General features: G+C 36.1%; 1 protein-coding gene and 1 pseudogene across 3 annotated transcripts in view; one reads left to right on the top strand and one right to left on the bottom strand.

Annotated features, from left to right (window-relative positions):
* The window catches only part of Mdga2 (MAM domain containing glycosylphosphatidylinositol anchor 2), a 736,020-nt gene that overhangs the window by 672,093 nt on the left and 42,706 nt on the right, over positions 1–21,221 (top strand). For all 3 annotated transcript variants that reach the window (XR_781932.3, XM_010632607.3, XM_010632608.3), the window contains 2 exons: positions 17,220–17,397; positions 20,431–20,451. Coding sequence is in view for 2 of the 3 variants with exons in the window: in XM_010632607.3 (XP_010630909.1) it covers positions 17,220–17,397; positions 20,431–20,451 (199 nt within the window). In the remaining variant the exon portion in view is untranslated. The remainder of the gene's footprint in view (positions 1–17,219; positions 17,398–20,430; positions 20,452–21,221) is intronic.
* LOC104868004 lies at positions 12,363–13,090 on the bottom strand (annotated as a pseudogene).

Genomic DNA, 21,221 nt, shown 5'->3' with positions numbered 1-21,221 from the left:
GTTGGGTTGTCCTTCTTTAATTTCGTGGGTATTATTAAATCTTCCTAATATAGTTGCGTTTTAGCTTTTGAGTTTCTAATGACTCATAGACATCCTCGTTTTCATAATATCAGAGAAAACAACTCTTTAAATCAATCACCACTCTTTGTCCCAATTGATACATTCAGCAGCCCAATAGGATCAGGCACAGCTTGCCAACTGACCACTTATGGTAGTCATTAATGTATCACCTTTAACTCATGTGAATTAGATTAATTTCAAGAAGCAGCTCATAGTATGTTTGCAGTGAATATTCTTTTCAATATGGCATCTTTACCATTTAGGATGGGGGGTTCGACTTAGAACAAGAGGATTAGATAAGTGAAAGAATTAGAGCAGGTTTGAAGTGAATCCAGAGGTTGTAGAATTACCTTACTATCTTTACAAAGCTATTAAGTTCAGGGGGGATAGAGAGAGTGCAGGAATAAGGACAGGAATATATCCCCTTAACAGTAACAGGCGCTTGCCTTCCCTTGAAGGTACAGAGCCATGAGTGAGGTAAAATGACTGGAGAAAAGAACATAAAGAGAAACCTCTCCTAAAAACAAAAAATAATAAAAGAAGTCTGAGTTATTCAGGAGCTGGAATAAAAAGGGAGATGAGGGACACTATGGTGGAGCAAGAGACTGAGTTGGAGAGAGAGGACAGAAAAAAGAAAGAAATTTTAGAGTGGAATGAGGAAAAAAGAGAAAAGAGAGAGGGAAAGAAAAAGAATTTGAAGGTCCTCTTTCAGGCTATCTCTGATCTCATATTATACCACATGCACAGTCATATGCGGAACCCAATCCCCTGGTCTTAGCTAGCCAATGGCTGTTCCTCACGACTGAGACTGAACACAATCTACAAGGCCTAACTTTAGTTTCCTTACCCTCAGGGTTGAACTCCACTCAGTTCTATTACAGGTTTCCCCTGCCCTTTCTTTAAAGATGTTCAAAGTTGGGAGCTCAGAAAACTACCCTTCATGGGAACCTATGCCTCTGCAGAGTTGGTCTAAGGACTGGCCCGATCAGGAGTTTTGAGAACGCGGGGGGGTGTTGTGTGGGTGTTTCAAGGGCGCCTGAGCAGCTACCTTCCTTCCTGGTCTGTTGTCGCGCATGCTGGGAGCTCCCGCGCAGTCCGGGAGCTCGCTTGCATGCCGCTGGGTGATCGCAGGCAGGCAGGCAGGCGGGCAGCTGAAGAAACCCCCTCCAGGGTCTTTGGGGCCTTCCTGGTCTGTTGTCGCGCAGGCCGGGAGCTCCATGTTTAGGCATTCTTCATGGTCTTCTCGTATGCCCTAGCTCATATGACCACACTAAATCTAAAAGGATGCCCAGAGGTGTAGCAGCAGGAAAAACTGAGTTATGGTTCTAATGATAAACATGACGGGAACTAGGTTGGCCTGACTGTGTGTGTGTGTGTGTGTGTGTGTGTGTGTGTGTGTGTATCTAGAGTAATTATTGTATCTCCTTGGTCATTAAACCTCTGAAATAAGACTATAATTCAGGCAGCATTTAAATTCTAAATTGTCTAATACTCAAAGAAAATTATAGTTTAAAACTGTATTAAGCTACGTCTGATTATGTTTTATAATACTCCTATCATTTTCTCTCCATTCTGCTCCCAGTGTGTGTGTGTGTGTGTGTGTGTGTGTGTGTTAGTGAGGATTGAACCCACCAGACCATTCACAGTAAGCTACATCTCCAGGTTTTTTTGTTTTTTTGCTTTTTTTTTTTGAGGCATACTCTTGCTAAGTTGCCCACTCTGGACTTGAACTTTCAACCCTCTGCCTCAGCCTCCTGAGCTTCTGGGATGATAGACATGTGTTTCCATGGCTGGCTTCTACTTCCCACTTTATTGTTATTAACACAAAAAGCTTACTTGGTGTGGTTTCTCCTTACTTTTGTTTACCATGGCAACCGAAGTTTTTGAAAAAAACTTATTTTGAATGGAAAAGAAATCTATCAATCAGTGTTATGTAATCACTTCCATCAATAAATAATATTATTGACTTTTTTTTGTACCAGTGATCAAACTCAGGACCTTATGCTTACGAGGCAAGTGGTGGCTGCACTGAGCTAAATCCCTGGCCCAGTATTCACATTTTTAATTCAAACTGTAATGGGATGCCGATTTTCAGTACATTTTGTGTAAGCATTGTGTAGGACTAAAATGTATAATAAAGTGTCTCTCTTTTTTTTCCTCTAAATTCATTCTTTAAAATGGTTACGATTAAATTTTTATCGTTTTCATTAAATGAATTAAAGTACAATACATCAGACTACTTAAATCTGTATCAATATTGTCTATTATATAAAGTCTCTGAAAGTATATTAACCTTCAGTTACTCCCTATGAATGTCAAATGGATCACCCAACAGGAAACCTATTTAAGTGGTATCAAGCTGAAATAGTCTAGTAAATATGACTTAGTAGAAATTATAGATTTCCACCACATTAAATTGCGTAATTCATCAAAGTGTTTAGTGGGGGGGGCTCCATAGTGTTGGTGTTGTATATAAAGTTACAAAAGAATAACAAATCTAATAATTTGAACAGGACAGTAAGTCTGAGCTGCTTTAGTGGTAACATAGAGGGTGGTTTGTGATCATAATTCATCAGAAGCAAGAAGTTCAGAAAAAGTCTATTAGAGAAAGGTATCAAATGAGATGTGGAAGTGACAGGTGATATTTGCAGAATAAAGGATAAAATTATTAGCAATAAATGCAGAAGTGCATGATACTAAAATATAGATATAAAGAATCTACAGTTATTCATAAAATACTTGGATGAATGAGTTGCTAGCCTTCTTATTACAGAGATTCCAAGATGAGCCAAAACTAAAAACCCTAAATCCTCAACACATGCCTACTCATCTATCTCTATTTCATTGAAACCCTAGCTTATGCATGCATATTGAGCTTGCTTAAATATAATTTATCAGGGATGAAATCTATAACAAATCCATATTTAGGTTGAGGTATACTTTCACCTGCTGATCCAAGCATAACAAGAAAATAATTAGACTTGTGTTATTTCCTAATTTGATAGAAAACAAATTTCCCATTTCTAGTAATTTATCAGAACGTTCTAAAACAAGTAATTTTACTGTTATACATAGTCTTGGGTAATTTTCAGTGTTGGTCAACAGGTGGAATTCATAAATTCATGATGGAGGAGATAGGTCAGTAATGCATGCAAATGCTTTCCTAAGGCAGTATGAAGTTCCCTATCACTTAATGATTTCTGTCACAGGAGAACAGACTGAGCCCAACTGGAATGCACGTTCACTGAGGTTCCCAAATAAAAATCCCAAAGCAGATGCTGAATTCACTTAAATCATCAGGTTGCACTCAAAAGATTTTAGTGTCCTGAAGATAGATTTCTCTTACACTATCACCCATCGCTGTGTGAACATAATTAGGCCTTCCTATGTGAAAACATTTTTCATGATTTTTCTGAGAATGTGAATATGGTGCACACTGATAATAAAAATCTGTGGAAGTGGCACACTCAATGTAGTAATATAAAATGAAGAATCAGGATTATAATTAAGACAGTAGCCTTGATATTGAGCAACATCAGTTTCTTGCATCACTGTCCTTACCAACTGTAAGACCCGAAAACTTTGTTAGCTTATCACGTTCCTCAACTGAGGAAACAAGGATGATGGTACATTCAAAATATTTCTAGAAAAGTTACATTAAATCCACTATTTAAAAAGATCAGCCTTTCTGATTTCCAAGAGTACAATTAGGAACACATTGTAGAGAAGCCATCACAGAGCGCCCAGTTCATACCAGCGAATTGTACAAAGCTTGATAGTACAGCTTGTACAAAAATCATACCAGAGAATGTTAAATAAACTCAATCTCTCTGATTAAGTTCATAATTCTTGTATAAAGAACAGTACAGCTGTCAAATTTGTTCCCACAAATTTAATTACAGTATAGACAGTCCCTTAGTTATGATGGTTTGACTTTAAAATGGTACCAAAGTTTTACATGTGCAATAAAAGCAATGCTTTTATCTTTTTGGGGCAAGCAATGTACAGTAAGATCCTCTCTCCTGATGCTGGGAGGCAGTGAGGAACTCAAGTTCCCATCAGTCATGTGATCATAACAGTAAATAAGTGATACTTCATAGAATGCTAGTTGCTACACTAGTGATGTCAGGTTTGCTAAGTGTATTAAATGCATTGATTTTAAACTATGATCAATTTATAATGGATTTATTGGGTTGTAACTGCATCATTAGTAAAGGAACATCTTTATCAAAACATCATCAATATATTTTTACCTTCCCTCCCTGTTTTGTGTATTTAAGGTCTACAGCATAATGTTTTGATATACATATACATAATAAAGTGAGGAATACTTTCTAGCAAATTAACATACCCCATCATATTTCATAGTTACCATGTATGTACGTGTGTGGCGAATTTGTATATTTCTAGATTAGATGCTATTCGTATCACATAAGTGAAAGTATAATTTTTACCTCTATCTCTCAAATTTCTCCACCCCTGGTGGGCATCTTTCTATGGTCTCTGTATTTGAGATTTTATTGCATTACGTTTGGCAGCTAATTTTTATTAGTGTATGTTTGCTACACTTGATGTTTACATTTATTGCAGGGAATTGGTACATATACATATTAGATTTTAATTAATTTTATTTCCCTTCTGCCTTTCCTACTCCCCATTCCTGGGCCCCCTTCCCACCTCTATGCAGTCTATCTTCCTGTTCCATATCATGTGTCTGTTATTTCGCTTTTTAAACTTTTTATATCTTAGATTTTCTTACAGGAGAAGCCGTACAGTACTTAACCTTCTGTACCTGATTTATTTCACTTACTATTATTGTCTCAAGGTGCATTCATATATATTGTGAGATCATGCAACATTTTCTCTCTGTTTTATTTCACTTAGCGTTATGTCCTCTAGACCCTTCTATGTTGTCATAGGTAACAGGTTCTCCTTTTTCAAAAATTTAATTTTATTAGTACATTTTAGGTATGCAATATAATTGTTCTCCTTTTTAGGATGAGTAATATTCCATTTTGGGTGTGTACACATGCATGGATATGCATATGTGATAAAGTTATCACGATTTCTTTCCATTCGTTCACTGATGGAGACTTAGGTTCTTTCTGTGTCTTTGTTATTATGAACACTGCTACACCTAATTTGGAGATGCAGATATATTCATGAGGTGATTATTTCAATTCCTTTAGGTAAATACTCAGAAAAAAGATTTCTGGATTACAGGACAGTTATATTTTTAACTTCTTTAGAAACCCCCATGTTGTTTTTCACAATCGCTGCCCCAATCTAAATTCTCACTAGTAATATGTTTCTTTTTCTCTACACCGTTGCCAACACTTACTTCCTGTCTTTTTGATAACAGCTATTCTAACAAGTATGAGCTGATAGCACATGTACTTTTTGATTTACATTTTTCTCATGATGAGCAATATTTAGCAGATTTTGCTGTATCTGTTGGCAATTTTTATTTACTTTTTTGAGAAATGTCTATGCCGATCATTTCCCCACTTTTTTCTTGATGTTTGTGTTTCTTTTATTTTTGATATTTAGTTGTATGAGCTCTTTTTCCAATATATGGTTTGCAGGTGTCTTTCCCAATCTATTGGCTGCCTTTTATTTAGCTTAATATTCCCTTTGCTGCAAGGCAACCATTTAGTTTTCTGTAACCCCACTGCATTTTTAAATGTGTTGCCTGATACTTTGCATAGTCTATTGAATAAGTCCTTGTCAAAGCCAGTATCAAGAAATTTTTCCTTTATCTTTTCCTCTAGGACTTTCCTAGGTTCAAGTCTTATGCTTTACGTCTTTAATCAAATTTGACTTAAGTTTTGTGTGTAATGAAAGATGAAAGTCCAGTTTCATGGTTTTGCGTGTGAATATCCAGCTATCTAAACTTATTTATTTATTCTATTAGATCTTCTTGATGGCCCTTTTTATAGTTTCACTATAAAAACAAAAGTTCAATAATCATGGAAAGTGCTGGGGATTTAACTCAGTGGTTCTGCTGCCTGCCTTGCAAGCACAAGGTCCTGAGTTCTATCCCTGTTACTACTACTACTACTACTACTACTACTGCTACTACTAATAATAATAATAAAGGAAAGTTTTTAATATTAAAATTATCAATTATTAACATTGTAGCTATGTCATCTTATTGAAATGAAAGTACTTTTTTTGTAAACTGAAGAAAAAATCATTTAATTGGTCTAAATTCATTATCATATGCTATGTGTATTAAAGTCAAATCTGTTAAACTCTACTAACATGTTTAAATTATGTTACCCAGTATAGTTTATATAATTATGATTTAATTCATCATTAAAATTCTTACAACAAAACAGGAAAATATTAATATAACCTATCATATGTTTTGTACAAATAATATTTTTTAAAAATTTTCCCAATCATTTCCTAAGCTCAGTCCTAGGATTTACATTTCAATGTTATTAAAACTATAAACATTCATGCAACGAGGCAGGAAAATGTTTATTTAAGCATATATATATATATCTTCTATTTATTTCTCTTACAGAAAATTTCAAATTCAGAAATAATCACTAAAACATTTTAATAGAAAGGGTTAAAATATACTATGAACACAATTTAAATTTAATTATCTAGTAATTGTATTGAATTGTTTGAGATTAATTAATAACCAAAATGTTTCGAATAGGTTCTGGTTCATAGTAATCACTCAACAAATATTAGCTGTATTTAAATTATTCCTGTGTAACTCTTCCAGTATACTTTTGCTGTTATGTTTGGAAGGTAAAGTTAAATCACATAAAATATGTACAAAACATTAGAAACCAAAAAATATTGACTTGTTTGGAAGCTTTTTACTTAATATGCAGCTATTGCAGAAGAATTCTTTTTTTCTTCCCCAGGGTGATAAAAGATCTTTTGTTCAAAGTTCTATTCTGACTCTTGTCTTCACTTTCCTGGAACTGCATTTTTAATTTTTTCCTATCACTTTAATATATTTAGGAAGACTTAGGACCTATTTTTCTTCTACTTCTTCTATTTTTTTCTATTTCTAGCATCACTAACCCAAGAACATTTTATTTGACCAGCACAGAAGATTATTCTGCTTGACTGTTGTATGTTTCCTTTTTATATCCTTGAAGTATCTTTTCAAGGCTGTATTTTTCAAGTACTTCTCATTTCTGTAGCTACCAGTGATATTTGCTAGAGACTCTATCCACATATCTAGTTCATAGCCATCCAGACAGCCGTGACTCACTAAGAAAGGCAAAGGAGGAAAATATAGAAAACTGCATATAAGAGTGAAAGGCTCACTGAAGCTCTGGACCCATTCAATGCTGTATCTATCTGAGGGCTCTTAGCTGCTTTTGTTTTGTTTTATAATCAGGTAATTACTAGTGAAAGAAATATAAATCAGAAATACTACAGGGAATAGTTTTTCAGACATCCCAGGTTAAATGCAGGTTGATGGCAGTTTGCTATAGAAGTTAGAACTTTTACTTAGAAGGGACTGCTGGGAAATTGAAATAGTAGCAAATGTATTATTATAATTCTCCTGATCTGCCGTTCTTTCATTTTTAAATTAAAACAGAGCAGGCTGATTTTTATGGGGCAAGAAGGAGAAGAGAAACCCACAAGTATACCCATACAACACAGATGACAAAGGTGCTTTGAATATATTTTATAAGACCTAAACAGAATAGTTGCCTTGAATGTCCACACTTTACATCGAATAGAGGTCATGGCAGAGAAGTGAGAGAAAGAGGGACTGAGGGGGAAATGTGCGGAGTTCTGAAATGCTTTATATCGGAAATTAAAATACCGGGAGTCGTTCCCGGTGCAAAGACACAGCACTCCCAGGTACAATAAAGACGTAGTTCAGTAGAAATGAGAACAGTGTAATAGAGCAGCCCAAGAACTAGTCTTGGAAAAGGGCACTTAGGGTGTTCTTGAGTAGGTATGAGGTGGGTTCATTTTCCAACTAGTAACGATGGATGACAGCAAGGGTGGGAGCTCCACATCCTACCCGAGGGAGTTCTCACTGAATGATATGGCAGATGGAGTCAGGTCATCAGGGAGTGGGCCTGGGCAGGAAACAGGATCCTTCAGATGCCTGCATAGCAGAAGTAATGTTAGACCCAGAGACTTGTCATTTGCCTAAGAAGCTGTAAACTGAGTAGAGCCACTGAACAAGGGCCAAGGCAGTTCCAACGACATCATGGATTCAGATGGTTGAAAAGAATGAGGAAAACCAGATGTAGAAAACAAACATAATCCCAATCGATGAACATTCCTTCTACCACTATGCTAGGATACTCATAAGCTGAGAAGTGTGCTACCTCTGTCCTTGACCCTACTCCCTTCTCTAGGGCTCACTACACTAAGTGAATTTCAAACAAGGGCTTATCTGGTTCAAATTTTAAACCTACCAGGCTGCCTTAAATTGGTAAGAATTAGTTTTTCATTATGAGAAATAAAGTAAATTCAAATTTGAAAATAAATTAGACTATTTCCTTTTTAGGGGATGCGAATTGGTGGTTATGAAGTCTTTACTTCTTGAATCACCACTGAATGGTAACTTTCTAATACTCCTGAATTTCATATTGTAACGTACTCTGACCCTTATTTCTGGCATCAGAATTTCCAAATATTTTATGTATGTCAAGTTATAAATCCCAGCGGCTAGAATATTATGACTTTCATCTTTCTCAAATAGAGGAAGTACCTAGTTAGCTATTTCTATTTACAGAGGGTTAATGTTTCTCCCCAAGTTGTGTCTGCATTATTTACATTGGACAAACACTTTGTCTTTTAATTCTGACTAATATGGATCCCTAATGCTTTCTAAAACGCTCCTTTCATTACATTCGGATGTGCGTTGATCACTAGAGATAGTGTGCACTTGTCAGTGACATATCACATTCATGATAGGGGAAATGAAAGGAAAAGCAGGAGATGTTGCCCTTGTACCTCAGGGAATAGCATGTAATGTACAATCAATAGATTTTGAGGCAGTCTGTTGAGGGACTAGTCATAAATCAGTCTGTCAAAACTTCCAACTGATTTTCAATGAATGCTAGTTAAGTGTGATTTAAACATTATAACACAAACTCCCAGAGACATGACAGACAAACCTAATAACATGGCTATAACTAAAAAAGACACTGCCCTTTCTAAAAGTGTTAATATCATGAACAATGAATCATAAGAAAAGTATTTTCATTAGATTCTCAGTTACCCATTACTTTATAGTGGACTTCATGATGGTGGCGAGAAAGCCTTACAGTCCAAAGGAAAAGAAAAAAAAAAACAGAAGTGGGGAGAGCTTTGCTTTCCCTTCACATTTTAAAGCTCATTCTCAGACTTTTTGTTTAATTTTCTGAAGTTAATTTTAATCCTTTTAAATTTGAGGGGAAAATAATATGGTTCTTCCTCCTGAGGCCTTTTCAGCAATTGCTTTTTAATTATCCTCTGTGGTAAAAATAACAAACTACATCTTTTAATACAAAGCTAGATTGTAGGGGAATAGGGAACTCTAAGTCTACCCTCAGGTCACATAAAAGGCATATATCTCTTTAAAAAGGAAAGGATTTTTAATTGATGTAAAATATTTTAGCAATTACTTTCATATCTACATGAGTAAAGGTATGATCTGAGACTCATCGGTAGTTATGGTTTGGATCCCACATTCTCTGAGAGTTTTGTAGTTTTATTTTCAATAATGGAATAATTTGGCATTTTCTTTTGTGTGTGTGCAAACGCTGCATTTTGCTTTCTGTTTTTACAATTTGCACAGCTCACTGATGTACAATTTGAAGTGTTTAATTGCTTATTCTTTCAACTACTGAAGTATATTCTATCATTACAGCTTTAAATTAAAGACTTGGAATCAAAGTTATTGCTTTTTTAATATACATATGAAGTTATATACTTTCAAATTTGTAATAAGTGAAAACATCAGTGTATGCACCGACTAAAATGTCTTGAGTAGACATCTCATTATAATAACAGAATGCCTATAGTGTCTCCCTTAGGATGTACTACAAATATTGAGTAGTATTAAACTTACATTAACATCCAAAAGCTGTACCTTGCTTAAACATTTGTATCTTTAGACAATAGTAAAGTATCAAATAATTCTGTACATATTTTGTAAGTTTAAATTTTTTATTTCTCTTTTGAAGGGACAACGATTCACCTTGATCTCATACATATAAAAATCTAAACTCTAGATACAGTGAAAGATATTTTCATTTACATTAAATTATTTTATGGAGATGATTTAGCCTCCAGAACTGATAGAAACTACAGCATCTATCATTAACTAAAATGATTACCTATGAAAGAAATTACTGTCTGTGGAATTGAGTTTTATATCCTTTAACCACTATAAACTTCGCCTCCATTTGCCAGTGAACTCAATGACTGTGCGGTTATCATTAAATTAGATTTCCAGTAGCACTCTTTGGAATCCAGTTATGTAAACACTGGGATGTATATAGGTTTCAACTCTATTACATCTTCATCAAATTAATGACCAAATACTGTAGGTATAAAATTTAATTGGAAATTGATCCTGGCTAGTAACCTATGTATCGTAACTGTATATCTGATGGCTCTGGTAAAAACAATTAAATTCTGGGGTGGCAAAGGAGAAAGTGGTGTCAGAAAGAGTCATTTTAGGGATAATAAATTCTGGAGCTACCACTTTGCAGCTGTAGAACTGTATACTTGTAGGAGTGACCTAAGCTTCCTTCTTCCTCAATTTTCTCGTTTGTTAGTGCTGGTGGTTGCTACTTCTAGGTGTGCGGTACGCTGAATTTAGTAAGTATGATGCAATTAGCAAAAAGACTAATACACAGTACAGACTAAAATACTGTAGTTTGTTTGTTTATTTATTTATTTATTTATTTATTTTTTGGTGCCAGGGATCGAACTCGGGTCCTTGCGCTTGTGAGGCAGGCCACCGAACCGCTGAGCTAAATTCCCGGCCCCTGTAGTTTATTTTTATTCTTAATTACCTGTCCTGAGACAGATTATCAGGGGAGAGCTGCTAGGAGAAGCTTCTGATAAAAAATGATGTCGGAAGACAGCTGTGTGTCACAGAACGTAGCCTCTGATTTAAGGCTACCTTCTGAAGGCTAAAAGTTACATTCTAGACTTCACTGAAACGTAACTACCACAGATGAGACTTGGAATTTTGGTTTTTAGCAAGTTCTTCCTGTGACTTTTGTATGTCTGACTTGCGAACACCTGAATCGGAATATGAAAGCAGCAAGTGTAAACCCCTACACACCGTCAGCTCAGGAGAAAGTACATAAATTAATAGCCAAAAATTCAGATGTGGTCAGCAGCACAAGTAAAGAGCCTTATCTTAGAATTCCAGGGAGAATGAGTTGCAAGAACATTCATTACTGCCTGTCTCTATTCTACTTTTTAAATTAAGTGCATTGGTACATTTTAGCTATACAATTCAGTTACATTCGTCATTGCGATCTTGTACCTTTACATGACGTATCTTGGCTCTTATATTTTCCACAGTCCCCTGCCCTCCCTTCAATCCCTCCACCCTTCCCTGTGTAATAGGAAGAAAAGGCCTGTTTCTGTTCTCATTCTTTAATTATCTATTTAAAAAGTGATAAATTATTTCAGACATACACAAAATAATATGATCGTGATTTGTATACGTACTACCATTCTAAAAGAAGAAACATCTGAGGTCCTTTGTTTAACCCTCATAATTTCATTTTCTCCATTTTTGCTGTGTACCTGGAATCAAACCCAGGGCCTTCACACTGTCCTACATCCTTAATTTTTTTTTTACTCGGAGACAGAGTCTTGCTAAGTCCCCGAGTTGGCCAGCCTGGGCTGGAGCTTGTGATCTTCCTGCCTCAGCTTCCCAGAGTGCTGTAATTACAGCATGTGTACCATGCCCAGAAAATTTTCTTCTCCTGCCGCATCCATCCTTAAACCCATATAACCAGTATCTTCAACTCAGTGTTTACTCTTCCTCATCATTTCTTTTACACTGTGTATCTCTCTTCACAATACGTGGATTCAAATGAAATTTATATGTCTGCTCTATAATCAATTTCAGCTCACTATTTTTCTGAAATTCATCCATATTGATGGGAATACCTTAACTTCCTTTTTCCTGCTATATCTTTCATTCTGTTTTATGGATAATCTACAGTTTGGTTTTACTGCCTTGTTGAAAAAAATGTTTAAATGTTTTTTTGTTGTCTTTTTACGAGATTTACTAAATGTCTTTAACGCAGCAGCCTCCATTTTCAGATATTGCTGCCAAGGACGCCCTGTCATGCTGTAGGGACCGGCTGGGGCACGGCAGGGGACTCTGGCTTCCCACCCTTCTGTTCTGAGAAAAGAGTGGTGGGCAGGATCTCATCTTTGGGTTCCACAGTGCTCACGAACGTGGTCAGGCAGAGGCTTTTTGGGGCCAGTCTTACCCATCGGATCCCGGGGCAGCGCGATCTTTACTTTGATACCCAGCGCACCCTGACTCAGCCGCACATGGCGCAAGGCGGGAGCTATCAGGGTCCCCACTGTGGGTCATCAGGAGGTCCACACACTCCCTGGACTCAGCCCTCTGCCTTCGGAGTTCCCCAGACGCCACAACCTCAGGGCCTTTGGCTCCACTCTCCATGAGGAACCGCAGCGCTCCACAGCCGGCCCCCCGCACAGCAAACCCTCCTAGGAGTCCGTTCCTGCGGTGGAGACTCTGCCTGGGCCATCGGCCCAGACCTCTTGTACCCACTTTTTCAGCATAAAGCTCTGCACTGCCTTCGGGGAAGCCAAACCTCTTCTGAACTGCCGCAGTCAACTCTCGGATCCTTCGGCCCTTCTCACCAAGAGCATCCTGTGCCCTGGTGGCTAAGATAATGATTTCTGTCCTGGTGGGTGTAACCCAGGCTGCAGCCCCGGAGTAGTCATCTTCAGCTGTGTCCCGAGTGAGAAACTCACTCAGTTAAGCTTCGGAGATGCCACCTGCGACAAACTTCCTCTTGTGGGAAACCTGTGCTGCCATCTTGCCACCGTGCGCCCCGAAAGGAAACAGGGTTTTCTGTGCTTTCTGTCATGACTATTTTTGTTCCCAAGGACAGGAGTTTTCCTGTTCACGTTGTAACCTTGTTTTTAACCGCCAGATTGTCCCGCAAACTTGTACCTCTTCACATATTCAAGGAAATAGTTTTGAAATCCAGCTTTTCATGAGAGTTCTGTGTTTCCGCCTGTCTGGTGTGCAGAGGCACAGTGATGTTTCCCCTTTCCTCACAGCTTATATTTTCAAGTTAATTTGCAAAACAAATATCCCTAGAAAACAGTAGCTGCTTCTGCAGTGCTTGGAAGATTTGGTACCCAGTGTGCACTGGCTGGGCAGCTTTGGATACTATCACTTATAAAACATAAGGATTTGAAGCTCAGGGTCTCAGATGTCATACACAACCAAGGCACGTCTGCCGTTCCCGCCCCCGGGGCTTCTCAGACATCCCCGTGGCTCTTTGGAGGCAAGAGGAACCAAAGCTGAGGGGTAGCTTATGACGCCTGCTGTGTGGAGAACACTTTCTTCCACATGATGGGCTCCAGGGTTCTGCTGAGGCCTCGCTACACACTCACTTGCTGTCATGTAAGTGAACTAAAGTCCCACGTTGGTTCTGACTTGCAGACAGATTCTCATTTGTTGATACCTACAGCAGGTGTTCATATTACTGTTTTAAAGTTTCTGTCTATCAGATGGTAGGGAATAGTGCTGTGGTTTTAATTTCCATTTTGTTTCATTGTGAGGCTGGGGCTTTCTCTAATTAATGAATTTTTGGGTGTCCTCATCTACGAAATATCTACTCTTATTTAGCTAATTTTTCTACTGAATTTGTCCTTTTTATAGTTATAGGAGTTTTATAATATTTGAGTTAACCGTGTGAGTTGTAAATATCTTTTTTCAAAAATCTGGCTTGTAGTTTTCCTGTTTGCTTATTAAGCACACAGCATAAAAATATTTTAACTTGGAGTTTTAGATTTAGTATTAATTTCAAATGTAAGATTGGATAATTTCTCAGTCTTCCTCTTTGTGATTCATGCTTCTCTTTTACATTTCAAAAAATGCGATATAATGTTTGAGGTCATATGACATTCTTCTGGTTCTTTTCCAACTGATTTCCTCTTCCTTCCTTCCTTCCTCCCTCCCTTCCTTTCTTCCTTTTTTTGTACCAGGAATCAAACTCAGGACCTTGCATTTGTGAAGCAGCAGGCGGCGGTGCTGCTGAGCTAAATCCCTGGCTCTAATTTCTTTTGCTTTTAAAATATTGAGTGAACTTTTTTTAAATTAAAAATTTAAGACAAATGCATAAGCACATAAAATTGTACATGAGGAAGTCATGCCGTATTAGTTTTGGTACATGCATACATTGCATAATGTTTAAATCAGGGTAAGCATACTTATCTCCTCTGGTTTACTTTTAAAATGTGAATATTTGATCCTCCTCAGAGTTCATGACTTCCCTCTGTTAGATAGGTGATAAGTGTCCAAAACGTGTTTCTTCCTCATATAGATAAGCAATTCTATGCCTTGTATCTTTCTTTCCTGCAAGTGAACAACAATTCCACAGATTTATATATGGGGCTTTTTCTGTTTCATTCTATTTTCTTTTTATCATTTTACACAGAATGTATTAATAGCACGTATATTTTGAGATTTTCATTTCCAGAAATGTAGCAGGTTATGCTATATGATTAGGATTAACACACTTACAAAAAACAAAAATATAGATATATGAATATGTATACACATATACACACGTGATTAGTGTACACATAGAAGATGCACAAGCATATGTACATATGTGTGTGTTGTGTGAGTCAGAGAGAGAGAGAGAGAGAGAGAGAGAGAGAGAGGCAGAGGCCAAAGAGAGAGAGAAGCAGCAACAAAAACCTCAGGGAAAATGGGAGTCCAAGTGACCGGATTTCCTACTCAGACTATTTTAACTCTCAGTTGTTCAGCAACTCAGAGAAAGGAGACCTTTCATTTTTAATAGTTTGGTAGGGTTGAGGCAGACAAGAACGAAAACCCATGGCCTACCCAAAGGCAGAAAAATTCTCTGCTTTAAATTTGATACCAGATGGTTTCACAATCACAGTGAAAGTGAGTCACACTGTTGATGTCCTTGGGAACATGTCAGAAGAAAGGTGCATGTTTGAAGGAATATATCTGTGTCCTAAGCCTCAAAGAACCTCCAAGAACAAAATTTTAAACCATAGGATCAGCATGTAGTAAAAAATAACTAAGTGAATAAAAAGGAATAAGCACCATGAAAAGGATAACATATATTTCAGATATGAAAAGTAGCAGACACATATTTTAAGATTTTTATGGTTAAATATGCTTATATATATCAACAATATATATGAACTATTTTTTGGCTGAAAATATTTAAAAGTTTTATAAACTAGCAAAATAGCTTGAAATAAAAAGATCATGATGTGTAGTAGCAGAGGTATGAATTCCTCGTTAAGTCTAATGAATTATATGCATGCATTTACTGAAAAAAGTTCAGAATGCTAGTAAAAATCCAATTAATTTTCCATAAAGGGAGATCTATGACTCCCAATAAAGAGCTATCTATTGGAAGGACAAATATATGTGTGAAGATAGAGCCCAAGAGGGAGCGAGAGATGGGGGAAAGGGAGGGAGAGGGAAAGAGAGGGGAGATTTTTACGTACACAACTCTACAAATTTATTTTTCAGTTACTGTGCATTTTACTTTTACTAAAGCATAATCTAGACTGACAATACTGAGCATTCTTTCATTTGTGATTCTGAAACAAATAATTGAATCAGAGAAGCGTTTTATTAATGAAGCATCTGATAGAGTTTTGCTCCATCTTATTTACTGGGATTCATCAAGTCCCTTCGCATTCCTAGCTTAGTAATAATTTTGTCATAAGCTGGAGTTGAGTTTGTCCATTTTTCTCTGTCAAATAGAAAATTGAAACATATGTTTTCTTCTTCTGTCAGTCCACTACATTAACATATTTCCTAATGTTAATCAATTCTTGCAGCCTTGCGAGATAAACCAAATTGGATTTAACATGATAGCTAACATGATGAATTTTGTTTGTGCATATATAGTTTTCCTTTATTGTATCATCTTTAAGTTTTTCTTCTACATAGACTAAAGAGGTTGGCAGTTATTTGTTTCTTTCATAAATCTCTGGGAGACTTCAAATAAGATCTGAATTATTTGTTTCCTCAGGGTTTTGTACAACTCCTGTAAAACAGTCTGAGCCTTGTGTCAAAAGTGCAGGAAATAATCCGAAGTCTTGTAAATTGTTTCTACCAGGCCTTCAATTTTCTTATCCATGGGCCTCATTTGCTTCTGTCACCACCCCTTGTGTCCATCTTGCCAAGTCCGGTGGTAAATTCCTAGCCTCGTTCTCCTTATAAAGGTGCTCTTTGATTATCTAGAAATAAGTTCTTCCCGCTGTTTCATTATTATTCTTGATCCATTTGTCATTTCCAAATTTTTTCTCTATCACATATCTGATTATTGCCAATCATCTTAGAGTATATGTTTATGTTATTATCGTCTCTTGTTTCAATAAGCTTGAAAAAGTTAAGTCATTCATGTTTCATAATCCTAATGCTTAGACTACATCGTAAAACTGTTACATATGTAATATGTGGTTGTAAATACGAAACAAAGAAGTTACAGGCATTCAATGGTAATATTGGGCCAGGGATATAGCTCCGTGGTGCTGCACCGGCCTAGCAAATTAAACGTCCTGAGTTCGATCCCTGGTACTGAAAACAAAACCAAACCAGTAATGTTGAAGCGCCCATCATATGTTAAGTGAAATAGTTCCCTTAAACATTTCTACAAATCTCCTGATTAAGGACTCTTCTTTGAACTGCCTGACTCTCAGTTAATGTTGGATGACTTGTTAAGTCCACTAAATTCATTTTAATTAACTTCTTATAATTTGGCAATTGTCTGAAAACATCTACAAAATTTGTTACTCTTCGTAGAAACCTTAATAACATGGTACTTATAAAAGGTACTTATTTAATAAGCTTCCAGGTTGTTTTTCAGTTGTCTTAGAACACAGTACATACCTCTGAGGAAAATTCTGGGAACGTGATTATATAACTGATTTTATTTTAGGCTGGACAGCAGCGTTGGTGGGAACAGGAAATTAAAATAAATGGAAATATTCAAAAGGGAGAATTAATTACATACAATTTAACCGAGCTCATTAAACCAGAGGCCTATGAAGTCCGACTGACTCCTCTCACCAAATTTGGTGAAGGAGATTCAACAATTCGTGTTATCAAATACAGTGGTGAGTAGACTTTTATTCAAATGTATTTTTTTTTTGCTTATTAAAAGTGTATGACATATTTAACTTGAAATTATCTACCAAATTTAGATCTAAAGCAAAATGTCACATAATTGATTTCCTGGACTATCTGCCAAAAGATCAATATAACCAAAGAAAATCACAAAGCATAAGTTTTCATAAATGTCAATATTCAATAACAAAAGTGGAGCTACAGAGCTGCATTGTCTAGGACCACACCACCCCAAACGTTCCTGATCTCATCTGATCCTGGAAGCTAAGCAGGGTCGGGCCTGGTTAGTACTTGGATGGGAGACGCAGAGCTGTGTTGTGAACATCGAACCTGTATGGTGATATAGTATTACTTCTTTATTTGCCAAGCCACAAGTTATGATACATGTGTCTGCATGTTATCTTTTCAAACTTTTTATGACTTTGAAACACATCATTAAGAAGACAGGAAATAAAATCAAATTCTTCCAATTTTTAAGAAAATCAGTAATTTGATCTTAGAGCAATTTTAAATTTACAGAAAATTGGGCAAAAAGTACAGAATCCCCTCCCCCTGATGCAATTTCTGCTATTATTAAAATCTTAAGGTACACAAGGGGATGGGGTTGTGGTGAGTAAGGAAAAGGAAAGGAGGGAAAGGAAAAATATGAGAAAAGGAAAAAAACAGAAACAAAGTCTTTGTAAATAGGAAGGGGTAGAGGTATGGAAGAGAGGACAGGGGAAAGGGGAAAAATAAAAAACCAAGATACAGCATATACAGGTACAAATTTCCAATGATGAATGCCATCATAGTGTATACCTAAAATGTACCAATAAACCTAATGGATAAAAGAAATCTTATATTAGGATGGCATTTTTGTTATGATTGATTGTTCCAATTTGTTGTAATTGGTAGTGATTATAACTGATTAAGTGATGTATTATGAAAGACAGTGGTGTGCATCTGGGCTTGTTATTTATGCCATGTAGTAATGCAGATCTTGGTGAGAGTTTGATATCCGTTCTCCACATTTTAGGATCGCAGTGAAGAGTTTCACAGCCCTGAAAAATCCCCTGCATTCCGCTTGTCTCACTCTCTCCAACCCTTGCATCTGCACATTGTCTCTATAGTAGACCCTTTCCCCAAAAGTTGTACCCATGAAATTAAGTAGCATGTAGCCTTTTTGCTTGTTTTGAATAACAGTACATAGTGAAGGTTTTCTTATGTCCTTGGTGGCATGTTCATTTCTTTTTCTTAGTGATTATATCTTATTGTATGAATGTTTCACAACTTTTCTATTCACCTATTGAAGGACATCTTAGTTGCTGTTTTCTTGTTTGTGGTAGTGGCGGTGGTCATTATGTTTAAAATAATAATGTGAAAAGTATCTGTTTGTGTTGGACATACTCTGTTTTTATAAGCTATACACATAAAATATATTTTTGGTAGTCAAATATCCAACTTGATCGAACTAGTATTGAAATTTGATCTTCCTGGAGTTTATGCTCAAAGAACAGCAATGCCAACAAGATTTATCATCATTTTAATGTGTGCTAAAGATTTTGAGTATTTTATAAGTTGAACTTTGCATGCATTTCAGAACTATAATATTCAATAAAACTGTCTACCTCTGGAGTTTCCAGAGTATTTTTCAGGGTTGAATGAATCACTGAAGAAATACAAGGGCTGACCTAAAAATTCAGGATGTATTTAAATAAAAATGTTATTGCAGTAAAAGACACATTGTTGCTTATTCCTCTCTTCAAGCACACTTATTCCAGTTTTCTTGCCACTCTCAGAAGTAGTTCTGGAAGTTCTCCTTCGTGTGATCAAGGCCTGATGAAAAATTCAGTGAGTGCTGCTACCAAGTGCCACCCAATGGAAAGGCAGGCTCATAAAATATGACAGTGTGTCTTCACCTATCTGACTCACTGGTCTAGTGCCATGAGACTTCTGGCTTTCCTCAAAGTCAAAATGACCATGAAAGTAAACGTTTTGAGTCTATTCAGTACATCTAGACAGCCATGACACTGCAACTAAAGACACTCACCAAAGAAGACTGCCAGAACTGCTTCAGAAAGTCTAAAGAATAAAGAGACAAAGTTGTTATAAACAAGAATGGTATCAATGACAATTTGTCTTTTACTGTATATTTTAAATTGAAACATTCACTGTGTATTTTTATCACGTTTTATAGTTCATAAATGCCTAATATCTCTTTACCTTGTAGGTTAGATATATTTGTGTGAATGTTTTAGCAAAATTGTTTCTCTTTGGATGGCAATCATTTGGCAGCTGCATTGCAAATGTAATTTGTTTTCTAAAACAAATATTTCTTTTATATGTACAAAAATGCAAAATATGTTACCTTTGCTCTCATTTAAGTAATTATATTTTCACCTTAAAAGTGACACTATATTTTATAATGAAGAGAAACAGAACATTTATAAATACACAAAAAATATTTAGCAACCACTTATCATTTGAGAAATCTCTGTGTGTGGGTTTTGTGCGTGTTAAGATTTAATTAAGCCAAGTGGTATGGAAGTAGCTATTTGGTGTTGGTTATATAACATGGTATAAGTGTTTTGTTATTTTCACTTATGTCACATTACTATTATGAGAAATGGATGACAGCAAAGCCGAAAGTAGAATCTCTGTTGGATAATTACTTTCACCGTTAGACCTTCTAAATTATAGGCTGGCCTGCTGTTGGCCTCGAGTTTTCATTTCTGGAGTTTGTTTAGCACTGGTTCAGAAATAAAATGTCAGCAACTCCATTTCTTGGTAAATGAACAAATCCTCCATGCTATTTAACATTGATCTTTTGGGCACTCTGAGGTTTGGACTGCTGAGGTGCCTAGTAGATTGCATCCAACCTTTTAGAGCAAAATGGACTGTGGATATAATTCTCTATGGCTACAGTGGGGAGGATCATTAAGTTTTGGTAAGGGACTATGAGACACTGAATAGACTGATTAGATGTTTATTTATAGAAAGACATTCAATACTTGTTAACTTTTTTGTTGTTTGTTTTCTTATAGCTCCTGTAAATCCTCACTTAAGTAAGTATGTGTGCCCGTTTAATATGGCACTGTATTTCATCATTAAGAAAAATACCATACGTGTAAATACACAAAGAATATTTGTTGACTACCCTTCTTTGATTTAAAACCGAATTAGTAAAAATTAGTAAATCTTGCATTATATATGAATTTTAAAATTCAGAGGATATTGTACATGGATAAATTATTGGCTGCGGATAATTGATGTTTATAAATTTTCATAAATAGGGGTATGCAGAGCCGTTTCCCAAACCCGCTTGGTGTTGGTTCATTTTGTGTGAGATAATTACTTTGCTTTGTGGGGTTCCATCTCACTGTGTTGTAAAAATATTTCTTTTACTTTCTATAATTTCATAAAATATTATGATTACTTAGGTTTGGTGTCTGAATATTTTGAGCATTTTTCATGTGTCACTAAATTACATCTAAGTGTATTTGGTCTGATGTAGGTGATGAGTCTTGTAAAATTGTTAAATTTTTGAACTTTTGATTATTCTTCTTTAGCTTTATAGTAAAGCTGAAGAGTACAGATAAAATAGAATAAACACATAATTCATTTTTGTGAAAACTTTTCATATATATGAAAACATTCCTATCTCCAGAGAACAGTTTTGAAATAATATGAGAGTTTAGCATGAGAACCCACTCCTGCTGTATTTTCAAAAGAATCTTTCATTTTTAATGTAAGGTTAGGTTATTGCAGGTTGTAAAAATTCATGAAAGAAGGGGAGGTGGAAGAAGAGGACCCTTGGGTATCAGGCCATTCATTC

The sequence above is a fragment of the Fukomys damarensis genome, unplaced genomic scaffold (genome assembly GCF_012274545.1).
Source record: "Fukomys damarensis isolate Sample0158 unplaced genomic scaffold, DMR_v1.0_HiC HiC_scaffold_17, whole genome shotgun sequence".
Classification (NCBI taxonomy): Eukaryota; Metazoa; Chordata; class Mammalia; order Rodentia; family Bathyergidae; genus Fukomys; species Fukomys damarensis.
The sequence above is the reverse complement of the archived record's forward strand: the minus strand, read 5'-3'. Positions and strand labels throughout refer to the sequence as shown.